The sequence below is a fragment of the Trachypithecus francoisi genome, unplaced genomic scaffold (genome assembly GCF_009764315.1).
Source record: "Trachypithecus francoisi isolate TF-2019V2 unplaced genomic scaffold, Tfra_2.0 Lachesis_group3, whole genome shotgun sequence".
NCBI classification, from domain to species: Eukaryota; Metazoa; Chordata; class Mammalia; order Primates; family Cercopithecidae; genus Trachypithecus; species Trachypithecus francoisi.
Window position 1 is genome coordinate 49,657,059 of NW_022681468.1, and position 23,251 is coordinate 49,680,309.

General features: G+C 34.0%; 1 protein-coding gene across 11 annotated transcripts in view; it reads right to left on the reverse strand.

The window, feature by feature from the left end:
- KTN1 (kinectin 1) overlaps positions 1-23,251 on the reverse strand; it is a 110,253-nt gene that overhangs the window by 28,308 nt on the left and 58,694 nt on the right. For 9 of the 11 annotated variants that reach the window (XM_033187948.1, XM_033187945.1, XM_033187951.1 and 6 more), the window contains 20 exons: positions 22,784-22,821; positions 22,009-22,099; positions 21,565-21,633; positions 21,067-21,104; positions 20,827-20,908; positions 20,298-20,366; positions 15,213-15,247; positions 14,423-14,513; positions 13,677-13,745; positions 12,706-12,743; positions 12,096-12,186; positions 11,879-11,947; positions 10,588-10,625; positions 9,584-9,674; positions 9,439-9,507; positions 8,925-8,962; positions 6,389-6,479; positions 3,940-4,008; positions 2,851-2,888; positions 977-1,067 (listed from right to left, as the gene is read on the reverse strand). In XM_033187948.1, coding sequence (XP_033043839.1) covers positions 977-1,067; positions 2,851-2,888; positions 3,940-4,008; positions 6,389-6,479; positions 8,925-8,962; positions 9,439-9,507; positions 9,584-9,674; positions 10,588-10,625; positions 11,879-11,947; positions 12,096-12,186; positions 12,706-12,743; positions 13,677-13,745; positions 14,423-14,513; positions 15,213-15,247; positions 20,298-20,366; positions 20,827-20,908; positions 21,067-21,104; positions 21,565-21,633; positions 22,009-22,099; positions 22,784-22,821 — 1,305 coding nt within the window. The remainder of the gene's footprint in view (positions 1-976; positions 1,068-2,850; positions 2,889-3,939; positions 4,009-6,388; positions 6,480-8,924; positions 8,963-9,438; positions 9,508-9,583; positions 9,675-10,587; positions 10,626-11,878; positions 11,948-12,095; positions 12,187-12,705; positions 12,744-13,676; positions 13,746-14,422; positions 14,514-15,212; positions 15,248-20,297; positions 20,367-20,826; positions 20,909-21,066; positions 21,105-21,564; positions 21,634-22,008; positions 22,100-22,783; positions 22,822-23,251) is intronic. The other 2 variants (XM_033187943.1, XM_033187949.1) reach the window with 1 other exon arrangement.

Below are 23,251 nucleotides of genomic sequence, written 5' to 3' on the forward strand. Positions count from 1 at the left end.
ACTACAGTGTACAAAAATTTCTTCTCTAGCAAGAATGCTTGGACTCTACTTATAGGTGTTGCCCTCTGGTATGAGAAAATTTAAGAGATTCTACTAAATTCATTATTTGTCTACTAAGTTATTAGGATTCGTATTTCTGAAAGCACTACCCTTTCTAGTATAAACATAGTTAGGTTCTATAGCCTCTAACACACTTAATTACCAAAATTTGAACCACCTCTCAGTTAAAAATGAGAGGTTCTGGCCAGGTGCCATGGCTCATACCTATAATCCCAGCACTTTGGGAGGCCGAGGCAGGTGGATCACTTGAGGTCAGGAGTTCGAGACCAGCCTGGCCAACATGGTAAAACCCTATCTCTACTAAAAATACAAAAAAAATTAGCTGGGTGCGGCGGTGCACACCTGTAATTCCAGTTACTCGGGAGGGTGAGGCAGGAGAATCACCTGAACCCAGGAGGCAGAGGTTGCAGTGAGCCGAGTTCATGCTACTTTCAGCCTAGGCGACAGAGGAAGACCCTGTCTTAAAAAAAAAACCAAAAGGCTTTCAAAAGACCTCATTACTGAGTATACTGGGTTTGAATACTGGTATTACTTTCAGTTTACAAAAAGGCCAGCCCAATCTAAGAGGAAATACCTTTGATTTTAAAATACCAAGCTGAAAAACATGTTTTCCAAATAAAAGTTCAACAAAAAGTCAACTGCACTTTTAGTTTTTAAAAATAACTAAAGGTGTAATAATTATAACTTCAACATTTAAATATTTATAAGAATAAGAACTCGTCTTTTCACTTATTTTTAAAAAACTGTTCTCCAATAATGCCCCACCCCCTGAAAAAACTACACACAGAAAATAGTACTTTCCCACAAAGATTAAGAAATCTAAAGTAAAAGTAGATTAAAAAAAAAAATTCCTGGACCATATTTCAGTGTTAAAGTAATAAAAAGAAAAGCTTCATTCTGATTAAGATTTACTTACATTGTTTTTCTTCCTTTGGTGTTCAACTGCATCCTTCAAAGAATCTAACTCATTCCAGAGACCACTTATTTCTTTCTCTCTTTCTGAAATTCTAAACCAGAACATGAATACGTGTAGCAAGATTTTAGGTAAACAGTAATACAACTCAGATCCCTACCTATCAACATTTGTTACTACAAAATAAGAATATCATGAAATGGTACCTTGAAAAGTACATTCAAGAGTCTACCTACTGTTTAACATAGAAAGCCCATCCTATAAATTTCAGAAATGATTTCTAAGTTTTTATACCTAATATGGTACGCTTAGGCTTGTGCTAAAGAGAAATCTCATTCCCTAAGAAACAGTTTATGAATATATTAACTGTTGTAGCTATTTATATTTTTACTTGGGTCAGTACACAGTAGCTATTTTCAGAGGAGTTAAAATGGATGGAGAAGCAGTCCCTTAAATATTTTTCTTTCCAGAGGGCAATGAAATCAGTTATAACTTTAAATGGCTAACCCACAACAAAAGTATAATATTAAAGTGAGCTCAGTGTTTTCTTGCCATTTTCATACCAATCGCAGCATTCATGTTTTTTTCTGCTACTGTTTCCCAGAAACGCAGAATGCAATGGCAAAGATTCATAATTTGATTCTGTTACAGTTGAGAGTGGCTGGAGTAGAAAGTTAAGTAACAAATAGCTCTTCGCTGAGAATCAGTGTCTATATAAGAAGCTGGCAAACTAAGGCTATGGGCCCACTCCACAGTCTGTTTCTGTAGGTCCTCGAACTAAGAGCTGTTTCTACATTTTTAAAGTGTTGTTTTATTTATACATGTACACACATATACACATATATATACACGTATAAAACAGACCTACGTGTCCCACAGGCCTAAAATGCTATCAAGGCCTTCACAGAAAATGTTTGCCAACCTTTTTGCTCTATATAGTCAAACTCAAGACTCAATTTAACAGTCAATAATTCTAACCTAGTAAACAAGTAACTCTGTAAACCAAGATGGAAAAACATTTAGATTATTTAAAAAAAAAAAAAATTAACAATATTCCCGATGATAGATCACTTACATCATCTATTAATATACTTAATGTGGTTGACATTTTAACATGTTGAAACACACTAACTTATGTGAAATGACCTTAAATGTAGCCTCACAGAGAAAATTACAGGCTAACAAGAAAAATGTATCAGTTAAAAAAAATCTCCTTAAGAAAGACAATCATAAAGACTACATATATATTTTTTTTTCTTGGTGCCAGGCTGGAATGCAATGGTGTGAACTTCCTGGACTCAAAAGATCCTCCCACTTCAGCCTCTGGAGTAGTTGGGACCACAGGTGCATGCCACCACACCCGGAATTTCTAAACTTTTTGTAGAGACGAGGTCTATGTTGCCCAGGCTGTTCTCAAACCCCTGGGTTCAGCAATCCTCCCGCCTCAGTCTCCCCAAGTGCTGGGATTACAGGCGTGAGCTACCACATCTAACCCAAAATTTCTTTAAAAAATGAAGCTAAGCCAAAATTTGCATCATTCAATTACACAATCACACCTAGAAGAAGACCCAGTAAGATAACTGAGATAACAGAAGGTGATTTAGAAAACTCTGCAAAGTATAGTTTAACTTGATCTGAATGCCTAAAAAAAACAAAAACAAACATCTCCCTCAACAAAATATTCAAATCCAAATACTATAAAAAAAAGCATCTTAGCCAAAGGTACCACTCAACTCCAAACTGTAATTCAAGATATCCAAATAGAACTGTAAAAATCAGGTGCCGTTTGAAGTTCCACTAAACTGCTTATTTGAGAATGGTTTATCACATAAAAATAGTCACTACTTTATATACTGTGAATCAAACTTATTACTTACACTTTTAATAACTCTTCATGAGGGGGAAAAGAAGATGCCTATCAAAAGAGTTAAATGTTATTTCAAAATGAAACTTTTCAGGAGACTTAAAAACACTGAAGCTTTTCTCAGACATAAATTAAGAAAACAACAAAAGGAAAAATAGCATATAATTCATATAAAAGTCACCCTGACTTTAATCAAGTAATTTTAATAAAAACATGTAAAATCTGTAAAATGTATTGAATGCTAAATCCAATCTTTACTGTCGCAACATACTTAAACTCTTCATTTAGTAAGTATTTATCAATTTCCCACTATGTGTATGGAAGCATACCTTAAATTTTCAAACTGCACAATTCATATTTGACTACATAAAAATGTTAAGCTTCCAAGTTAAAAAAAAAAAAAATACCAGAAATGAAATCAAAGGAAATACTAAGTTATGTTTCCTCACGTTTAACAAAAAGTTAATTATACATCAACATGCAAAGGTACACAGCCCTTCATATATGGTATTTATTCCTTAGTGATAATAATCTCTCAAGCTTCTTGTTTGCAAGGACTCCATTTGTTTCTCAAAATACTATCAAGTCTATCCATATACATTCATAAATTAATTTAAAGGCTATTTTGGGTAGCATCTTTTATAAAAACACATTTTTGTTTTTACCAAGCAGAATTGTAACTTGAAAACCTCTTTTAAATAGTAGTACACTATCGCTTATGATACATTTGTTAGTTTCTCTCCAGTTACCAATGTTTCATTTGGGAAGAGGGGAGATACAGTGTGTACACACATCTTTAAGCCAACCACTACAGTATTTAAACTGACTTGCTAAGAATTCTAGGATCAGAAAACACACAGAGATACAAAACAGAGCTGGAGTACAGGCAATAATATTATTTGTGTATACATTATAAATTATAGATTTGTTTTACTTTGGATATGATATAGCAGGTTGCTTTTTTATATAAAATTTGATAAACATAAATAAAACATACTTTATTCTCAATAAAAATGCAGAAATGGCAAAAATACTTATACGTCACTGGTTATATAATTTTTTTGCCACCTAAGTAAAAGGCAAGACATCTAATAGTACCTACCTGTTGGTAGTTTTGTTGTTTAAGCTGCTCAATTTGGGACTTAAACAATTTGTTTTCATCTTGTACATCCTAATTAAATAAAAATTAAACATCAGTATCTAAACATTTTTTTCCACATAAACTTAGATCATACGAGCTAGAAACAGATCATACAAGCTAGAAAAATTCCAAAAGAGCAATAATTTTAAAGTGTGTAATAAGCTCTATATTAAAACATATAGAGTATTTATATTAGTACTAGCAGCAGAGTTTGCACGTCTCAATGGAACAAAATAGAATCCAGAAATATACCCAAACAGCTCTAAGAATTTAGTATGAAGTGACATTTCAAATCAACCTCAACTCCAGTAACATTTTGGGCTTGATATTTTTCTTTGCTGTGGGGGTTTATCCTATGCACTACCGGACATTTAGAAGCATCCATGGCACCCATCCACTAGATGCCCCATCCCCCCTGCCCCAGCTGTGACACCGAAAAATGTCTTCAGATATTGACAAATGTCCCCTGGGTAACAGAATCACTACTGTTATGATGGATTATTTAACAATGTGGCTAGTCTTCTCTTTTTAATGGTTACAATGTTATTGTTACAGCTTACTGATTACATGAAATAAGCTAAACAAACAAAAAGAATTATAAACATATTAGAAGAAAATATATATATATATTTTTTTTAAGATGGAGTATCACCGTGTCACCCAGGCTGGAGTGCAGTGTTGCAATCATAGCTCACTGCAGCCTCTGTCTCCCGGGTTCAAGTGATTCTCCTGTCTCAGCTTCCCGAGTAGCTGGGACTACAGGCACCTGCCACCATGCCTGGCTAATTTTTATATTATTTTAGTAGAGTCGGGGTTTCATCATGTTGGCCATGTTTGGTCTCGAGCCCCTGACCTCAAGAGATCCACCTGCCACGGCCTCCCAAAGTGCTGGGTGGGATTACTAGTGTGAACTACCACACCCAGATGAATATATTTTTATGATCGTAGAGAGACATCTTTCTTCCCAAGACTTAAAACTCTGGAAATTACTTATATTTGAGTACATAAAAGTTTCAAATTTCCCAAAAAGGTTTTTCCCCTTCACAAATCAAGTCAGAAGAAAAAATGGGGAAAATAAATCACCTCGTATAATAACAAAAGGTTATTTAATTTCCTTTATTACATAAAAAAGACTTACAAATCAGTAAAAGAGTCAACCCAGTAGAAAAAAGGTGGGAAAAATTAAAGGACAATTCATATAAAAATGGCTTGAACATATGAAAAATGCTTAACTTCTCTCACAATCAAATGCAAATTAAAAATAATCTTACCATCTTTCAAGTATAATATCAAATATTTTTACCCTTGTCAATGTTGGAAAGGAAGAAGGGGAAATGGCCCTTAGTTGGTGAGAGTGTCAATTAGTAAAAACACTTTTGGAGGTCTATTTAGCACTGTCTAACAAAATTTAAAATGAACCTACATGAGAGGGAGAAGGAATGTGACAGACTCAAACCTTGAAGCATGTAATGTGAGCAAGATTAATTCAAGACAATGTAGGCATCTACAAATTTGCTACCACTTCAAATCAATGTTCTGTAAGTAATTTGAATACTAACTGCATGAAGGTGAGAAGATACTGATTTTCTATTTAACTATCTCTTTCAACAAACAAAAAACCAACATAAGCCTTGATCCAGAATTTCACTTCTAGGATACAGATACACTATTCAAAACGTGTACAAGGATATTCACTGCTGCATTGTTTGTGCAGAAAAAAACAGCCCTAAATAATCTAGGTATCCATCAACTGGGATTCGTTATATAAATGATATATGCTGGGTATGGTGGCTGACACCTATAATCCCAGCACTTTGGGAGGCCGAGGCAGGCAGATCACCGGAGGTCAGGAGTTTGAGACCAGCCTGGCCAACATGCTGAAACCCCATCTCTACCAAAAAATACAAAAAGTAGCTGGGCATAGTGGTGCACACCTGTAGTCCCAGCTACTCTGGAGGCTGAGGCAGGAGAACTGCTTGAATCCAGGAGGCAGAGATTGCAGTGAGCCGAGATCATGCCACTGTACTCCAGCCTGAGCAACAGAGCGAGACTCTGTCTCAAAAATAAAAATAGAAGATGATGATATAATCATCCAGTATCATAAAACTATTAAAAGTTAGGGCAGAAAGGTGCTTTATATGGAAAGATCTTGAAAACACTGTTAATTGTGAAGGAAGCAAAACACAAAAGTTAGTATAGTTCAACAGAGTATTTTATAAACAAGTATACATACACACACACATTTTATGCATGGGTACTTACTCAAAAAATATGCCAATAATGAGACCTAGTATCTGGGTGGGAGGGAGATTCATTCTGTACTCTATTTTTTGGCAGCAGTTAAAAATTATTTTAAAGCATGCAAAGACAATAATTTACAAAATAATTAATTTTAAGTCACCATATTCACCTGTAACAGCTTTGTTTTGCTAGAAAGATCACTCTCCCTCTCTTTTAGCATGGCTTCTACCCTCTTCAATTCATTTTCCTTTTCTTTCAACCTAGAATTTTTTACAAAGATCTACATTTACTAAAGTACATAAAAAAGGAAAACCAGACTCCAATATCACCCCTAATAAAAAAGACGGCGGAAACAATACAAACCGGCTTTTTTTCCCCCTATATTATATCAACTTAGAAGTTTGTTTTAAAAGATATTTCTAGGATCATTTACTCAGTCATACTTAATATTTCTTAAGCAAATGTGGCTTTATCTAGGAAGAAACTCTAAAACAAAAACTAAGAACAAAACTATATTTTATCTAATCATTGCAAATATTACCACTTAAAAAGCAAGGAATTTTGCCCTAAGAATCTTAGCCATAATTTGTTGACCCTGGAAATTATGAAATATGTATATAACCTTTGTACTGAAGAGATGCTATGGATAATTTAATCTGTTTTTCCCTTACCCAATGCAGATGTAAATCTTTATCTAGCCCAAGTGAATGTCAATTGCCCTAGTCATCCTAAGCAATAGACCTATAGCATAACACCCCCATCAAAATGATCTGTTTAACCGTTTCCTCAGGATAGGAAATCTTATCCATTTCAGTATCCCCAATGCCAGAAAGAGTCTCAAGTATTCGTTGAGCTGAACACTTATTTCTACCACACCTTGATCTAGAATTTCAAGATGCTTATAAATCTATATGAAAAAAATGACAAAACAGCATTCATGAAGAGTGAGATATATAAAAAGGAAAAAACTTAAATATATATTGCTAAGTAAAAGAAGCCAATCCAAGGCTGAGCATGGTGGCTCACGCCTGTAATCCCAGCATTTTGGGAGGCCAAGGTGGGAGGATCACTCAAGTCCAGGATGTCAAGACCAGCCTGGGCAACACAGGGACACCCTGTCTCTAAAAAATTAGCCAGGCATGGTGGCATGTGCCTGTAGTACCAGCTACTCAAAAGGCTGAGGTGAGAGGATCACTTGAGCCCAGGATGTCCTGGCTGCAGTGAGCCATGATCACACCTCTGCATTCCATGTACTCCAGCCTGGGCCACAGAGAAAGACTCTGTCCCAAAAAAAGAGAAAAGAGCCAATCCAGAAAAGCCATATACTGTATGATTTCAACTATGATATTCTGGAAAAGGTAAAACTCTGAAGACAGTAAGGTCATTGGTTGGGAGGGTGCTGCAGAGGTATGGAGGAAGGGAGGGAGGGATGCACAGGTAAAACACAGGAGATTTTTAAGGCAGTAAAATTGTTTTGTATGATACTGTAATGATGGATACATGCCATTACACGTTGGTTAAAACCCACAGAGAGTGATCCTAATGGAAACTATGAACTTCAGTTAATAACAATGATAACAATATACTGCTACTGGCTCATCAGTTGTAACAAATGTACCATGCTAATGCAAGATGTTAACAGTAGGGAGACTTGGGAAGAGTATATGGAAACTGTATTTCTCTCATTTTTTCCTATAAATATAAAAACTGCTCCACCAAAAAAATAAAATCTATTAATTTAAAAAAGAAAATGGCAAAAAAAAAAAAAATGGAAGGCAGAAATATACCTAAAATTACCTACTTTAATGGTCTACATATCCCTATAAACAGGCCAGAAATGCTGCCCTAAGCTTTCCAAGCAAATAAGAGATAAGCACCTTGACAGTTACACAATAGCCAAAAGACAATCATTGTACAAATCAGCAATCTTCCAAAAACAGAGTAATCTTCCTTGTTTTTAAAAAGATAATAACCTAATACATATACTCAATATCTTGACAGTTTAAAAGGGGACACTTCTTTAAAACAAATATCAATAAAGAGTAATTGTATCACCAAGAAAAATTTGTTAAGAGCAATTTTAAAGGGGGCCAAAAAGATCAGGTCCAGATACCCTTTCTCACCACTATAACCTGCTGTAGCTTAAGACAACAGACTCTCTAGAATAAAACATTTTTTAAGATTAATATCTACAAAAACTGATGCCTCTTATGCTGACTAGATTCAGTATTTTTCCTATTCAGCACAGGATGACAAGTTCCATTTTCCCTATAAATAAATTAAAATTATAGAAAGGTTTAAAATTCATTATCAAGATTATGGCTAAAATTATCTTCTGGATAATTCAGAGATGTTACTAACACTTTCAAATACTAATTTTCATTTGAAATAAGTTTAATCTCTATAATAATTGCATACTTCATTTTAAAAAATAACTTAAAACCAGTCTATATTTATAGAAAGAATAATTGAAAAAATGGATTTGATGGATTTGGAAAGGATAAAGAATCCAGGTATCTGAAAGCATTTAAATAACCTTTATTTTACCCAACAGAGACTTAGCCTATTTGCCTCTGGATTATAATTTCCACTTAACAATAAAGTTAATCATGTACAGGAAACCCATCATTATATTCGAACACACTCTGGAAAATAATGAGATGTTTGCTTCTCTTCAAAATGCTGCTGTCTTAGAGCATACTTACACAATCTCAAGTTCTTCAAACCGTGATGCAGAAGAGACCTGAGAAACAGAATCACATTTTTAATGCTAACATTAAAAAAAAAAAAAAAAAAAAAGGTGCTACGACATATATATAGAATCACCCACCAGTAAAAACAAAAACATAATTACGTGCAGTAAATTTAAGATTAGGCCATTTATAAAGGACAGAACGAGTTTTACTAAACAATTTTTAATACTTATTTCTTAAAAGATTAAAGACTAATACTTAAAACAGATAGTTAAGAATGAGATAAGAGTCTATTTGAAAAGGTAGAGATAAGGAAATGCTTGTAGGCTCAGGTTGACAGATTAAACAGTTAAGTATGATTTGCCAGAAATAAAAGTTACCTTACTTAAACAACAACAGAACCATGGTACAACATAATTTTTCTGGCAAAGAAACTCAGAACATATTAACATCTTGACTTTCTAATACCGTAAACAAAAATTTCTCATTCCTTATGTAACATGCTGGTAATTTGTTTATACTATACCTCTTTCAAGTTATGTTGTGCTACTTCCTGAACATGTGCTTTTAAAGATTCATTTTCTTCTTGAAGATCCTTAAACAGAATAGGTGTAAATTAAATTGATAGTCAAGTATAAAAAGGCTATTTTTTATTGTTTTTAACTTCTCACCTGTAACCACTTCCCTGTATTGGCTAGGTCTTTCTCCTTCTCTTCTAAAACAGCCCTCATGGTATTCATCTGTTCCTCTTTTCCTTTTAATCTGATAATAAATCAGAACTCTAAATGAAAATGTTACATGACCATAAAAAGCAAAAATCTTAAGACACTGAAAAAAGTATATTTTGGGTAGTATTCACAGTCCAGCTGATTAAAATAAACTAAAACTTATCAAGTATAAAGGTATACAAGGCTGGGCGCAGTGGCTCAAGCCTGTAATCCCAACACTATAGAAGGCCGAGGCGGGCGGATCATGAGGTCAGGAGATCAAGACCATTCTGGCTTACACGGTGAAACCCTGTCTCTACCAAAAATACAAAAAAATTAGCCAGGCATGGAGATGCATGCCTGTAGTACTAGCTACTCAGGAGGCTGAGGCAAGACAATCACTTGAACCCGGGAGGTGAAGCTTGCAGTGAGCCAAGATCGCACCACTGCACTCCAGCCTGGGCAACAGAGCGAGACTCCATCTCAAAAAAAAAAAAAAAAAAGGCATAGAAGATTTTGGAGACAATCAAATCAGGAAGTACAGGATGATTAAGGAAAACCATTCTATCACTGAATATCCAGATATGAGTAAGTTATTTTAGCTCTACCTCTACCCTGTATCACCTTGTTTAAGTCTATACAAACAAATTTGGAAAACTTACTACGATTGTTCTGGATGTGAAAGATACCAATTTCACATGGCTATTAAAACAGGCAAAGAGCAACATCTCAATTTGGAGTTATATTCAGATTATAAATCATGAAAAGACTTCTTACCTCCTTCCCACAAAATAACTTACAGGTTAAAGCCAAATAAGAAACTTAGGGCCCTTAGGAGTTTTGAGATAATTAGTATTTTTGTATTTTCTAAAACACCACTTGAAATCAAGAAGCTATAATTTTCATTATACTTCTATTTAACTCATGAAAAAGAAACAGTAAAAGGAAATGAGATAAATGGTACTTACAAGTTCTGAAGCTCCTGAACTTGGGAAGTGATAGATAACTGAAATACAAAGGACAGAAAAATCTATTAATAATCCTTTCGATTTAACTTATTAAGTTTTATAAGTCTTTATAAAATGTGTACATTTCAAATTACAAAGAAACTAGCTAAATTTTTCACGACAAAATGAGAGGTGTTTTGAGTTTACCTCCTCTTGACTCCAATAACACAAAAAATAACTAAAAAGGGGGAGGGACAAGGAAAATAGTTATGAATAATAAGTTTAATTAACGTGATGCTTTTTTTCTTTAGGCTAGTCAAGTGAAGCAGTGGGATGGAGAAGGAATAAAGAAATCTCTAACTGGTTGTGATCAATCAGTTGTAAATACCACTGCACTCAGATCAACCATACTTCTACAGTTGTGAAAAATTAGAATATTAACTCTCCACACACCTCCCTACCATTATCAGAGCTCTTCTCCATCCCAGTTTTCAAGGCCAATTACTCAGCAGTACTCTATGATGTCCTTTTTTAATTTTTTCTTAATCATACACAGTCTGATAATACCTTTTATCCTCCACTCTCTTCTCACAGGCCCTTCAGATTCTTGGCTTAGATGTCAGTTCCTCGGGAGGAGACTTTCCTGAACTCTCAATCTATATTAGAAAAGTATGATCTTTTCATCCTACCTGTTTCGCTCAACACATTATCTCCAATCACTAGCTAGTGATCCACCAATCATGAGTACAGTGCTTTGACGAGAACTGCTTTGACAATAAATATTGCTGAATGAATCTATGAGATGAATGAATCATCTCTTCAATGAAATCTCACCATTTTTTCAAGGAAGCCTTATCAGATTAAAATCAGCAAAACTCATCAATTTCCAATAATCACATCTACGTCTGAAAGCCCAATGAAACTTGCACTTTGTTCTAAGGCAGAGGTCGAGCAATGTATATTCAAATAACATTTTGGTCCATGCAGTTTTCTTTTAAAAGGGGTGAGGAGGATTTAAAAAATTGCCTAAGTGTTTCATGTTTCATTTTTAATTGGCAAACTAAAATGAAACATTAACACAAAAAATGTTCTAGAAAATAACCATAAACGGTTAAAATTTTTAAGATATGTAGATTAAAATATCAAGAACACTTTCTTAAATCAGGCAAAAAATAAAATTAAAAGCACATAACCCAATATACTTACAGCATACTACTAAAAGTTTTTTCTGAGTAACAAGAAAAAAAATCAAATAGCTCATAAATAACACATAACTAATAAATCTGTCATGCTATGGCTCTGGGATTTTTACCTGTTGAGCCTTTTCAAGCTGGACATTTCCTATTTCTTCTTTTAGAGCCTTTATTTCCTGTTTCAAATCCTTGACAATGACAAAACAGACAAGATTGGACAATGGAAACACAGAAATTGACATAAAATGCAAAGCACAGACAAACACATGAAATTAAATGATATTAACTAAAGTTGAAAAACAAAAACATAAAACACAGTTCTCTGTCTCCCAATACCTGAACAGTTTTCTCCTTGTTAGCAACTTTGAGCAGTTCTGCCTCCAGAAGCTCTTCTACAGACTTGATCCTTCCATCTTTCTCGTGGATCCTTCAATAAAGAAATGCAGTATAATTTGATTAGAAATCACCAGACCCATCAAGATATAAAAATAGCAGCAAATAATGAAATGGCTCTCCAAATCAACCCTTTCCCATTTTAAATAAAATAGCAACATGTCTTTGTAGAAGAGCCAGGGCTAATATAAAGCTCCTCCTAACAGACAGCTGAAGCCTATGCACACAAGAAGTCAGTTAAGTGCTTCAAAAGTACATCAAAAATATAAGATTTGTACCCTGAGGAACACAGGGGAAAATCAAGTTCCATTCAACTATACTGACTCCCATCCTCTGGAAATAGGTTTTGTTTTGTTTTGTGTTAATTATTATTATAATACTGAATTTGGGAAAGCACAGCTAAGTTCTCTTATTCCATTAAGAAACATTCTAGAGTGAAAGTTAAACATACATCAGCTGTCCCAACTGCACAATAAAACTAGATTTCTGAGCACACACACACAAAAAATGGACCAAAGAAGAAAAACCAGTTTATAATAATGTTATCACTTACACTTTCTTAAGTTCTTCAACTAAAGATGCAAAAGAAACCTAAAAATAGGAAAGTATCCTACTTAGTAACTTATTCAAAATAGAAATGGGTCAGAAATAGAAATGCACATTATCCTTAGATTTTCCACTACAATCAAAATCCAAACAGGAAAAGCCCAGGCATTCTTTCAAGACTTTTTTAATGTCATAATAATGACAATAAATAGCATTTTGAAAATAGGTAGCTTTAAGGCCACTTACAAATATGTCAAAAGAAAAAAATCATTAGATAAATGTTAAAATTATTTAATCAATAATTCCAACCATAGAGAAAATACAACTAAGAAACTGTCTAATTTCAGGTAGCCTCTTTTACTAGAGTCTTACTTTATATTTGTATACTCAGAACCTTTTTATCACTCTAGTAAGAGGCAATGGCACCCTATCTGGAGTATTCGTCACAGTACCTGGCATACAATCAGTATTATATAAATTACAGTCTCTATTACTGATTATCATTCATAAATTAAAACTATAATTGACAAATTCCAACCTGGAGGAAGAGAAACAAACAACAGATTTGTTTTTATGCAACAGTTTGCCCCCTGTTTAAAAGAGAATGGGCTGGGCAGTGCCTCATGCCTATAATCCCAACACTTTAGGAACCCAAAGTGGGAGGACCGCTTGAGGACAGGAATTTGTGACCAGTCTGGACAACATATCCAGATCCCATCTCTACAAAAAGTAAAATAAAAGTTAGCTGAGCATCGTGGCATGAGCCTATAGTCCTAGCTACTTAGAAGACTAAGCGAGGAGTTATCACATGAGCCCAGGAGTTCGAAGTTATGGTGAGTTATGATTGTACCACTGCACTCCAGCCTGAGCAAAAGAGCAAGACCCCGTTTCTTTTAATTTAAAAAAACAAGCAAACAAACAAACAAACAAACAAAAAACACAGAGACAAAGAACAGTTGTAAAAATGTACTACATTACCTGATCATTTTGCTTGGCTTTTAAGTCTTGAACTTCTTTTGTCAGAGATGAATTTTCTGTTCTTATTGCCTTTTTCAAAGACACATAAGCAAAACATGCTTTTATTTTCTGAAAAATATAGCTAGCTTCAAAATACATTAGCTTCTCATTTCTTTAGCTGCTTCTTTTCCACTCTGGAAGGCCCAAAACTCTTTTTTCCATGTCTATAATTCTGTAACTTCAATAGCTACCCAAATGAATTTTTAATTCAATTACACCCACATATATTTCTACTTATATCTGAACAACCTTAAAAATACATAGTATACCCCTTGTTAGTTAAGTTACTCCTCTCCCTAAATTCAAATATATCTTTTAACTTACTTCGTCCAGCAACCTTTTCCCAATCAAGTTAGTTAAAGCTAATGACAACCATAAAATAGAATGGCAATCTCTTCTCTGGCCTCCAATACCATTTCATGAATTAAGTCTGCTAGTTATCATTTGATTATAATTTGGATAAGGGTGCAAGTGGGGAAACTGACGAACTATAACAATAGTAGCTACCTCATTAAGGCAGTCAATGTTACAATTATGCATTACTAACTTCTAAAAAAACTTTAATAAAAAAGCATTATATAAATTTATAAAATGTGAGAGGTACTATTAAGTTTAAGATCTATAGGGAAAACCTTACACAAATTACAGTGAAATCCTTTTATGTCACTGAATAAACACAAGGAAAACAAAACTACAAAATGCTTTACATTCAGCTCCTCTTCTTTAGTTGCCACCTGAATAAGTCCAGTTTCAAGTAATTCTTCTACAGTCTTTAACTTCTCATCTTTTTCTTGAATGCTGAAATTGTAAGTTTATAACACATGTATTAACTATTTTTCAAGGTTAATGATATTATTTCTTCTCTTTTTTTGAGACGGAGTTTCGCTCTTGCTGCCCAGGCTGGAGTACAAAGGCGCGATTTCGGCTCACTGCAATCTCTGCCTCCCAGGTTCAAGCGATTCTCTTGCCTCAGCCTCCCAAGTAGCTGGGATTACAGGCATGCGCCACCATGCCTGGCTAATTTTGTATATTTGGTAAAGACGGGGTTTGCCATGTTGGCCAGGTTGGTTTTTGAACTCCCCGACTTCAGGTGATCCACCCGCCTCAGCCTCCCAAAGTGCTGGGATTACAGGTGTGAGCCACTGCGCCCAGCCAGTTAATGGTATTATTTCTAATCATTTTAAGTGGATCAACCTTTGTCCATCATTTCTTATAAACTTAATTCTAGAAAGATTCCTAGGGATGGTTGATCATGGTCTCAGGATACGTCCTCTTTACAAGTAAAATGTACCCAAGTAATTCATGCTTACATGCTAGCCTCAACAAGTAAAATTACTGCCACACATGAAACCCACAAACGGTAATGTAATCCCAAATCAACAGTATACCACATTTTCTTCCATTACAAAGTTTAAAGAGAATTTTAAAAATATGATTAATGTAGTTAATTTGGTAGAAGTAACTCATCAAAATATAAAAAGAAAACGAAACTCTTACCATTTTTCCATTTGTTCCACAACATCTTTATTAGGCTAAAATAAAAATCACCAAAAAGTTTAACTTTACCAAATTTGCATAAAGAAAAACCAGATAAGAAATACAATTTTGTGAAAACTGTTTAGGGTTATTAAATAGATACAAAATTTAGGACAATAACTTGATAATTATTGTGATAATTAAAGAATTCAGAAAACAAAACAAAGAGATACATTTACACAAGAGACACAGAAAAAGTAGTAGTATAAAATGGGCTGGCAAAATGAATTAGTATCTTATGAAGAAAATCTTAATCACTAGAAAAGATAACCTTAAGACAACTTGCCTCACTTCCTTTACATTAATTCAATTCTTCAAATACAAAGAATCCAGACTCTAAGATCTTGCAAATCCAAAAAAAAAAAGAAAGAAAAGAGATAGAGAAAAGAAAAAAGAAAAACAAAGAAAGAAAAAGAAAGAAAAGGAAAAGGAAAAGAAAAAGAATGGAAAAGAAAGAAAAAGAGAAAGGCAGGCAAACGGGCTCTTTTAATTGATTTGATTTTTTTTTTCTATACTAAGGTGTAACATTTACACAGACAAGTGCACAAATCCTGTTTACAGCTCAGTGAATTTTGTTAGATAGATACTATGTAACTACCAACCAGATCAAGATATAAAATGTTTTAAAACTGATTGTAAACTGCAAAAGCAACAGGAATACATTCTTCATAAAGCATTAGAACATGACATGTAAGGTGAGTCCCCTTTGAAACTTCTTCTGGCATTCCCCGGTACACACAGAAGTCCCCAATGTTAAAATTTATCTTATATCCAAAGTGGGATTTCTCCCTCAGTATTCCCGTATCTTCAGACAGCCAAGCAGCCTGACCAAAAAGATTTACCGCCTTTCTCCTAGAACATTCTCTTCTGTGCGCCCCTTTCCCAATCTTGCTAGTTTCTTTTTTCCCAATCTTTTTTTTGTTTTTCCCAATCTTATTACAATCATTTTTCACAAATAGTATTAATTTTTCCATTGCCCTATCCAAGTCCTAAAATTCCACTCTGTACATACTTATGAAATTAAACCCTTCTCTTTAATGCCTAAGTTTAGGCCCTCAGCTTACTCATCTCAAATATCGTAATACCCTAATTCTTCTCCCTGCTTCTAGTTTGTAAGAATTGTTTTGTAGAAGGCACAGGAAAAAAGTTCCCAATGGGAAAAAATAATCCAAACATCAGAAGGGAAATAGTTGTTGTCAAAAGTACATTAAATCAGGTTCATACTATGAAAAACAAATCATACATTAAGCCTTTAAATCATTCATGAAGATGGTTTTTGTCCATATTTATTTTCAATGAATGCCATCTCAGAAAAAGATATACCACTATTAAGTCTAAGTTACCTGCACCTTAACCATTTACTGTACTGTACCTTTAGTCAGTCCTACCTACCAGAGTCTTCTTTCTAAAATGTTAGGTTAAATGCTCATTTATCCTTCCAACACCCTTTAGTGGCTTACCCACATGCTACATCAGGTTCATGGTCCTCACACAGCATACAAAGCCCTTCATAATTAGGTCTTAGCAAATCTTTCTCTACTCCTTACATCCTTCCTGTATTTTGTACTTCTGCAATATAACAACACTCGGAATATGCCAATCTGGCCACACTGTCATGTCTTTGAACGTTGTATTCCCTCAGCCTGGATTGTCTCTTAGCTCTTTGGCAAATTCATGCTCATTTTTCAAAATCACGTTTAGTTGTTCCCTGGGTTACCTCCCCACCTGCTTCAAATATTAATAGAATGCATTATCTCTTCCTCTAAACCTGTACATGGAGTTCCAAAATTTCATTCACCATAATTTTCTGTTTAACACATCTATCTCCATATTAGGAAGGCAGGAATCAAGTCTCATTCATCTCTGTAGGCTCAGCATGTAGATAAGTACCTAGTATATACTCAACTAGTAAATAAGTATTTGATGAACTGAATTTTAATGAAGTTACAGTTTAGAAATTCTTGGTCTTCAGCTCATCAAATACTCTATTGCATAAAACTGACCCAGCTTAGTTTGCATCTCCTCCTCATACTTTATTGGTTTAATCCAATCCTACTGTTTCCACCCTAGATGATTTCCAAAACTATACCATATACAATAAATTATTCTGCAATACAATTTAACAAGGCAGCAGAGCAAAAAGAAGAAACTTCCTATAGTTTTTACTTAATAATTTTGACCACTGAATCTTAAAAATCTACTGGAGTAAGAATAAATAAGTCATGCTGCTCCTTCACTAAAACTCAGGATGTGCTCTCGCTCATTCAAAAAAGAAAAAAAGTCTTATTCTGAGTTAATTTTTGCATTATCTGACCATCTGCAAGCCTAAATCCAAATGCAGCCTTCTCTCCTTTAGGGTATCAACAGGTTACCTTACTTGGTACCTGCTGTCTTTCTGCTTCCTACAACCTGAAGAAACAACAACTTGGCACCATTACTGATTTCTGCTTTCATAAGCTCAATCTTTTCCTCCAAAATAAAAATCCATGGGGTAAAAGGACTGAAATTTTTACATAACTAAACTGTTCAATCTCTCAACTGTCACTTGGAATTCTGACTGAGGGATAGAAAGGGGTTAAAGAAAAGTGGAAATGACAGAAATTAAGATTATACCCATCTTTTCTCTTCTTTCACTAGCAACAATGAAAACAACTAGAGGAAAAGTCACAAAGATGATTCTTTGCCAAAATGAAAGAAGTCACAACTATAACCAAAACCTCAGTCATATGCTTTCTAGACTATTAATAAAAAGCTTTCAGAGTCAGAACAACTCTTAAGAATTACCCGGCAGCAGATCTTAAATTAGTATCACAAAATAAGTTTCCCCCTTATCAAATAATTCTTTTAAATAAATCAAAAAATGTGGCTATAAAATTTTATCCTGTGAATTGTTAATTATTCTTCCTATCAAAAGCACATCTCATACTAAAAGTTGTCACTTTAACAGAACATCTAAAAGTACGTAGAAATCTTATAATAAAAGGCTGACTTAATAAGATAGCAATAATATTAACTTTCATGAATGATTGGGAATTTTACATAAGGTTATTACAATGGCATTTCTCAAGGTATTACATGACTTTAAAGGAAAAGAAAAATTTAAGGCTGGTGGTTTTACTTTTATCTAATGATGGAAAATACCATTTTTAGTAAAGAACAAAAGTTTTCTGTTTAAATAAGAGTCGCCAGCACCCGGATACTACTAGAATACAAGAATTCTAGGACAGATTCAGAAGTTTCTACACATCTGTTTTACCTCCATGAAGTTAATTTTAGAAAGGTTAAAACTTCATACACTGATATCAGCATTTCAAAAATCTCTGGTAACTAATACACAGAAACTATATACTCTGCTGTTCCAAGTAAGAACACACACACAAAAATCTATTACATCTAATCCAAGTCACCAATGTTATATCTCACCACTGCTATTTAACAGTAAAAATTTAAAATGTTGCCAACTAAACAACTAAACTGTAACCAGAGACTACAAGATACATTCATATTTCAGAGATGGTGGGGGGGGCGGAGAAATCTTATAATTGATACCATATCTTTTGTAAGCTATACCAGAAAAGGAAATAAGACAAGAATAAGCCTTAGCTGGGCATAGTGGCTCACATCTGTAATCCCAGCACTTTGGGAGGCCAAGGCAGGCAGATCACTTAAGGCCAGGAGTTCAAGACCAGCCTGGCTAATATTGCGAAACCCTGTCTCTGCAAAAAATACAAAAATTAGCCGAGCATGGTGGCACGTGTCTGTAGTCCCAGCTACTCAGGAGGCTGAGGGATAAGAATGGCTTGAACCTGAGAGGCGGAGGATACAGTGGGCCAAGATGGTGCTACTGAACTCCAGGCTTGGCAACAGAGGAAGACTGTCTCAAGAACAAAAAAAAAAAAAAAAAAAAAAAGAATAAGCCTTAAATGCCATTTAAACTAAATATCATCCCTTCGGCATTTTCTCCTCTATTACTTTTAGTTTACAAGGGTAAAGCAAATACAAAGTACATAGTAAGACTATGTAATAATGCACTTAATATCATATGCGGAGGTAAAATAAATGGATTATTTCTTGACAAGTTAATAAAATACTTACAGAGGCATAGTTACTTACACCAGCTCAATATCTGCATAAACGTGAATTTTAAAATAAATGAAAGAATGCAAGAATTCACTAAAAAGAAGTGCTATCATTTGCAACAGCTTTACATTTCAGCTTCCAATAAAAGTACAATTCAAAAACTTAGTATTAAGAACAAATGCAAACCTTCTAATGTGTCACCAAGAGTTCGTGTTTTATTAATAAACTGTAATTGTAAGAGCTGCGTAAGAGAAGAGTATGAAGGCAGCACTTAGGAATAGGCAGAGAACAGATACCACTGGGCTCCAATTTATGGAACCATGCTTATTCAAAGCTGCTATAGTTTTGATGCCTTGCTATAAATACGAAATGAACAGTGATGGTGGCAGCGGATGGAGATGAGATGGATAAAATAAATAAGGGAAAAGAATTAAGGTTTAGATACCTGCCATAAACAAAGCACTAGGCTAGGCGTGATACATAAGCTTCTCCTTTCAAATCTAACAACCTTATAGTGTAAATATAATCTCCACATGAAAGGCTTAGAATGAGAGGTGTCACAAAGGTTAGGCTATTTGATCAACATCACACTGCTTTTAAGTGCTAGTAATAAGTTTCAACTTTTAAAGATACCATGCTCCCTAAAAGAAAAAGCTAAGGTTTCAAGTCTAAGGCAGGACATTTATTGTGAGAGTCAAATGTATCAAAATGGCTTAAATTCTTTTTATGCATATCCTATTACACTTTTTTGTTTTTCTGGAATGTGCTTTTGAGCAGATTGGCATACACTTCATCTCAGGAAGAAAAAATGTCCTTAATTTAGATACAGGATGAATAGAAAGGCAATAACAGACATATCCAAGCTTAAGCAAAATTTCTCAATTAGTCTTTTGGTACTTAAATAAGAAGAACCAGATCTTGTTATATATCAAGTGTTTCTACTTTGTAATTTAGGAAAAACCGTACCTGTTCAGAAACAAGAGTCTGTAGCTTCTGAACTTCTAATTTTAATGCTTTGTTCTGGTCATTTAGAATCTGGAAGAAAGAAACTCAGTTTATTGTTTTATTAAGAAAAAAGGTAAAAAAGCAATCATTTGAATGGGTTTTTGAACAATCAAACTTTTATCTCGGCTTTCAGTACTCAAAGTGACAGGTCAATTATACACTGACATAATTCAAATTTCACTGGACACAGAGATGCACCCTAGCACTTGGTTGGCCATGACCGGAAACTAGAAATAAGACAGTCCCAAATAGAAACTATCAGCCAAGAAAAGGTTGGGGGGGAGCAAAATAAATCTCTAAGCTCTACTAAAAGAACAGATAATCTAAAGGAAAAATGATAAAACTCATGGTTTGCCTAAGTCCCCTAATGAACTACAAAAACACTGTTTCAGAGTGACTTCACATAAAATGTAGTATTTCTGGAATCACTCAACTGAAAAGTATGCAAGGTTGTTCTAAGAAACCTGAGTTTACAAGCTTAATCACACACCTTAAATTCTTCCATTTTGTTTGAAATTTCATGTTGTAGTTGCTCTTCCAGCAATCTTATTTTATCATCTTTAACATAAACACTATAAGGGTGAAAAAAAGTAAATTAAAATACCTCATACATTCAGAAAATCTACAGGAATTATGGGCACAACTATCAATTCTAAGTAGCAACATTTTCTGCAACAATTATACTTAAACATAAATGTATGAATGACTAGATGTACAATACTTTAGTCACCTTTGTTGCATCTTCTCCAATTCATGTGCAGCAGCAGCCTGTGTGTGGAATGAGAAGAAAATGGTATCACTTCTCAAGAAGTGCTCAAAACTATTTTTTCACTAATTTTTACATATTAAAAAGTTATAGTTCCATATATTTGAAGTTACAGCAATACCATACATTTCTGTAACATGTTTTGCTGTTTGATATTTTTTACTTCTTTTATCCTAGTAAAAGGTATATCTTTTTTGAATTAAATGGCTCAAATAAAACACTCAAACAAATCAGCATAGTAAGATCATTTTAACTGCCTCCTGTGATATCTTGAAGCGATCAATTCATTGGATCAAACATTTATTTCAACATAAAAATAGTAACATCAAATCATGCAGCCGAAGATAAGAAACCATCATATTTTTTACTTACACAATCAAATTGGGGCTCACAATACCAATGAAAATAAAAATACGCAAACTGAAATTCTGAGGTCAATGCTCTAAAGCAATAAAGATCTACCTGCTCATTTGCCAAGGCCTGTAATTTCTGCACTTCAGCTTTTAATAAGAAATTCATATTCTGTATATCCTAGAACAAGGAAAAATAGCATTTAAAATATTTAATACAACCGATTTTAAAGTTTGTAAAGCATCTTTTCTACAGAAGAGTTAAGCAAATGTCTCAACTTACAAAATTTCCTAAATAAAGAGAAACCACCAATTCCTGTTATTTAGCATAGTCCTATCAAACTATTGTAAATTATTGTAAATTATATCACAAGAGAAGCCCTTTGAATTTTTCCTCATAGAGAGCTAGAGGATTTTGTAGTTTAGAAAAATAGTTGTTTCAAATGAACTCTAGACTATTTTCCATTCTTCATATACACTTACTGATTATGTGGATAAAAGTAATTTAAATTTCAGTCCTGTAAAATATTGCAGCCATTTATACAAATTACTATACCTTAAGTTCCTCTTCTTTACTTGTTAAATGATCACGTTCATTTGCTAAAGAATCTTCAGTCTGTTTTATCTGCTTATCCTTTTCTGCAATCCTTTAGAAGGAAAGACATTTGTACATTAAATAAACATTCAGAAGTCACAAATCAAAAGGATTTAAAGCCTTAAAAAGCATCATCTTGACTTCAGTAGTTCTCATATACCTTCCATTTCTATAGCCCCTTTCAGTTTACTAACAACTGTCATACACATTACTATAACTCCTTAAAATACATAACCCTATTTTAAAACTCAAAATAAAAGAGGTTAATTTGTTAAAGCTAGCAATGTCAAAACCAGATTTCAGATCTTCTGAACTCAAGTGATCAATGTCCATGCAAAATTACACGGCACAAAAAAAGCATATAACTTTGTTTTGGGTATACAACCACAGAGCCGGACACAGAAGAACTACAACTACTTATTAGACACAAAAACTAATTTACTTCCACTACTTTCTAAACAATTACCTCTTCCACATAATTGCTAACACCCAAATGAAAGTCTCCCCAACTCTTTTTATAATAAAAACATAAATAAAAGCAGAATATATAATGTTTAGGGACCCAACTCACTAATGGGAAAAAGGAAAAAAAAAAAAGCAAAAGTTGCTCAAATCTAGTTCAGAGTATTTTCTGAATAGGTCAGAGGTTTTATAAAGCTAATCGTAAGTGTCGCATCTAACAAGCATCAGTTAGTGGTGACTACACAATTCTAAGAGTGTGAAAAGGTAGGCTTACACTTTATGTAATTCTTCTGCTAGAACTGAAGCGGAGGTCTAAAAAAGAAAAATAGTGTCAACATAAAAGTATTTAAGAGAAAGCTTTAAAGCTATACAATAATAACAGAGCTTTAAATTCTGAGAAGTTAATGTATATAAATTGTTAAGAAAGTATCTGGCCCATGGTGAGTATTCAATAAAGAGTAACTATCATTCTGAAAGCAAGTTTGATCACCAACAGCCAGTAGTCAGGAATTACATATCAGAAGACATTTAGAATAAAACAAGTTGACAGGTCTGGAAACTAAATAATTGACAAGCAACAAATGAGTTGGAAAAACAGCCAGAAAGGCCATTTGTCATCCTGTGTTTCTTCTCCTTAGTAACAACTTTTAATAAAAAATTATCCATTTCATGACTAATATAGTTTGGTAATACCCATGTTCATGTTTACTATTTAAAAGATTCTTACAGCACTCTCTACACA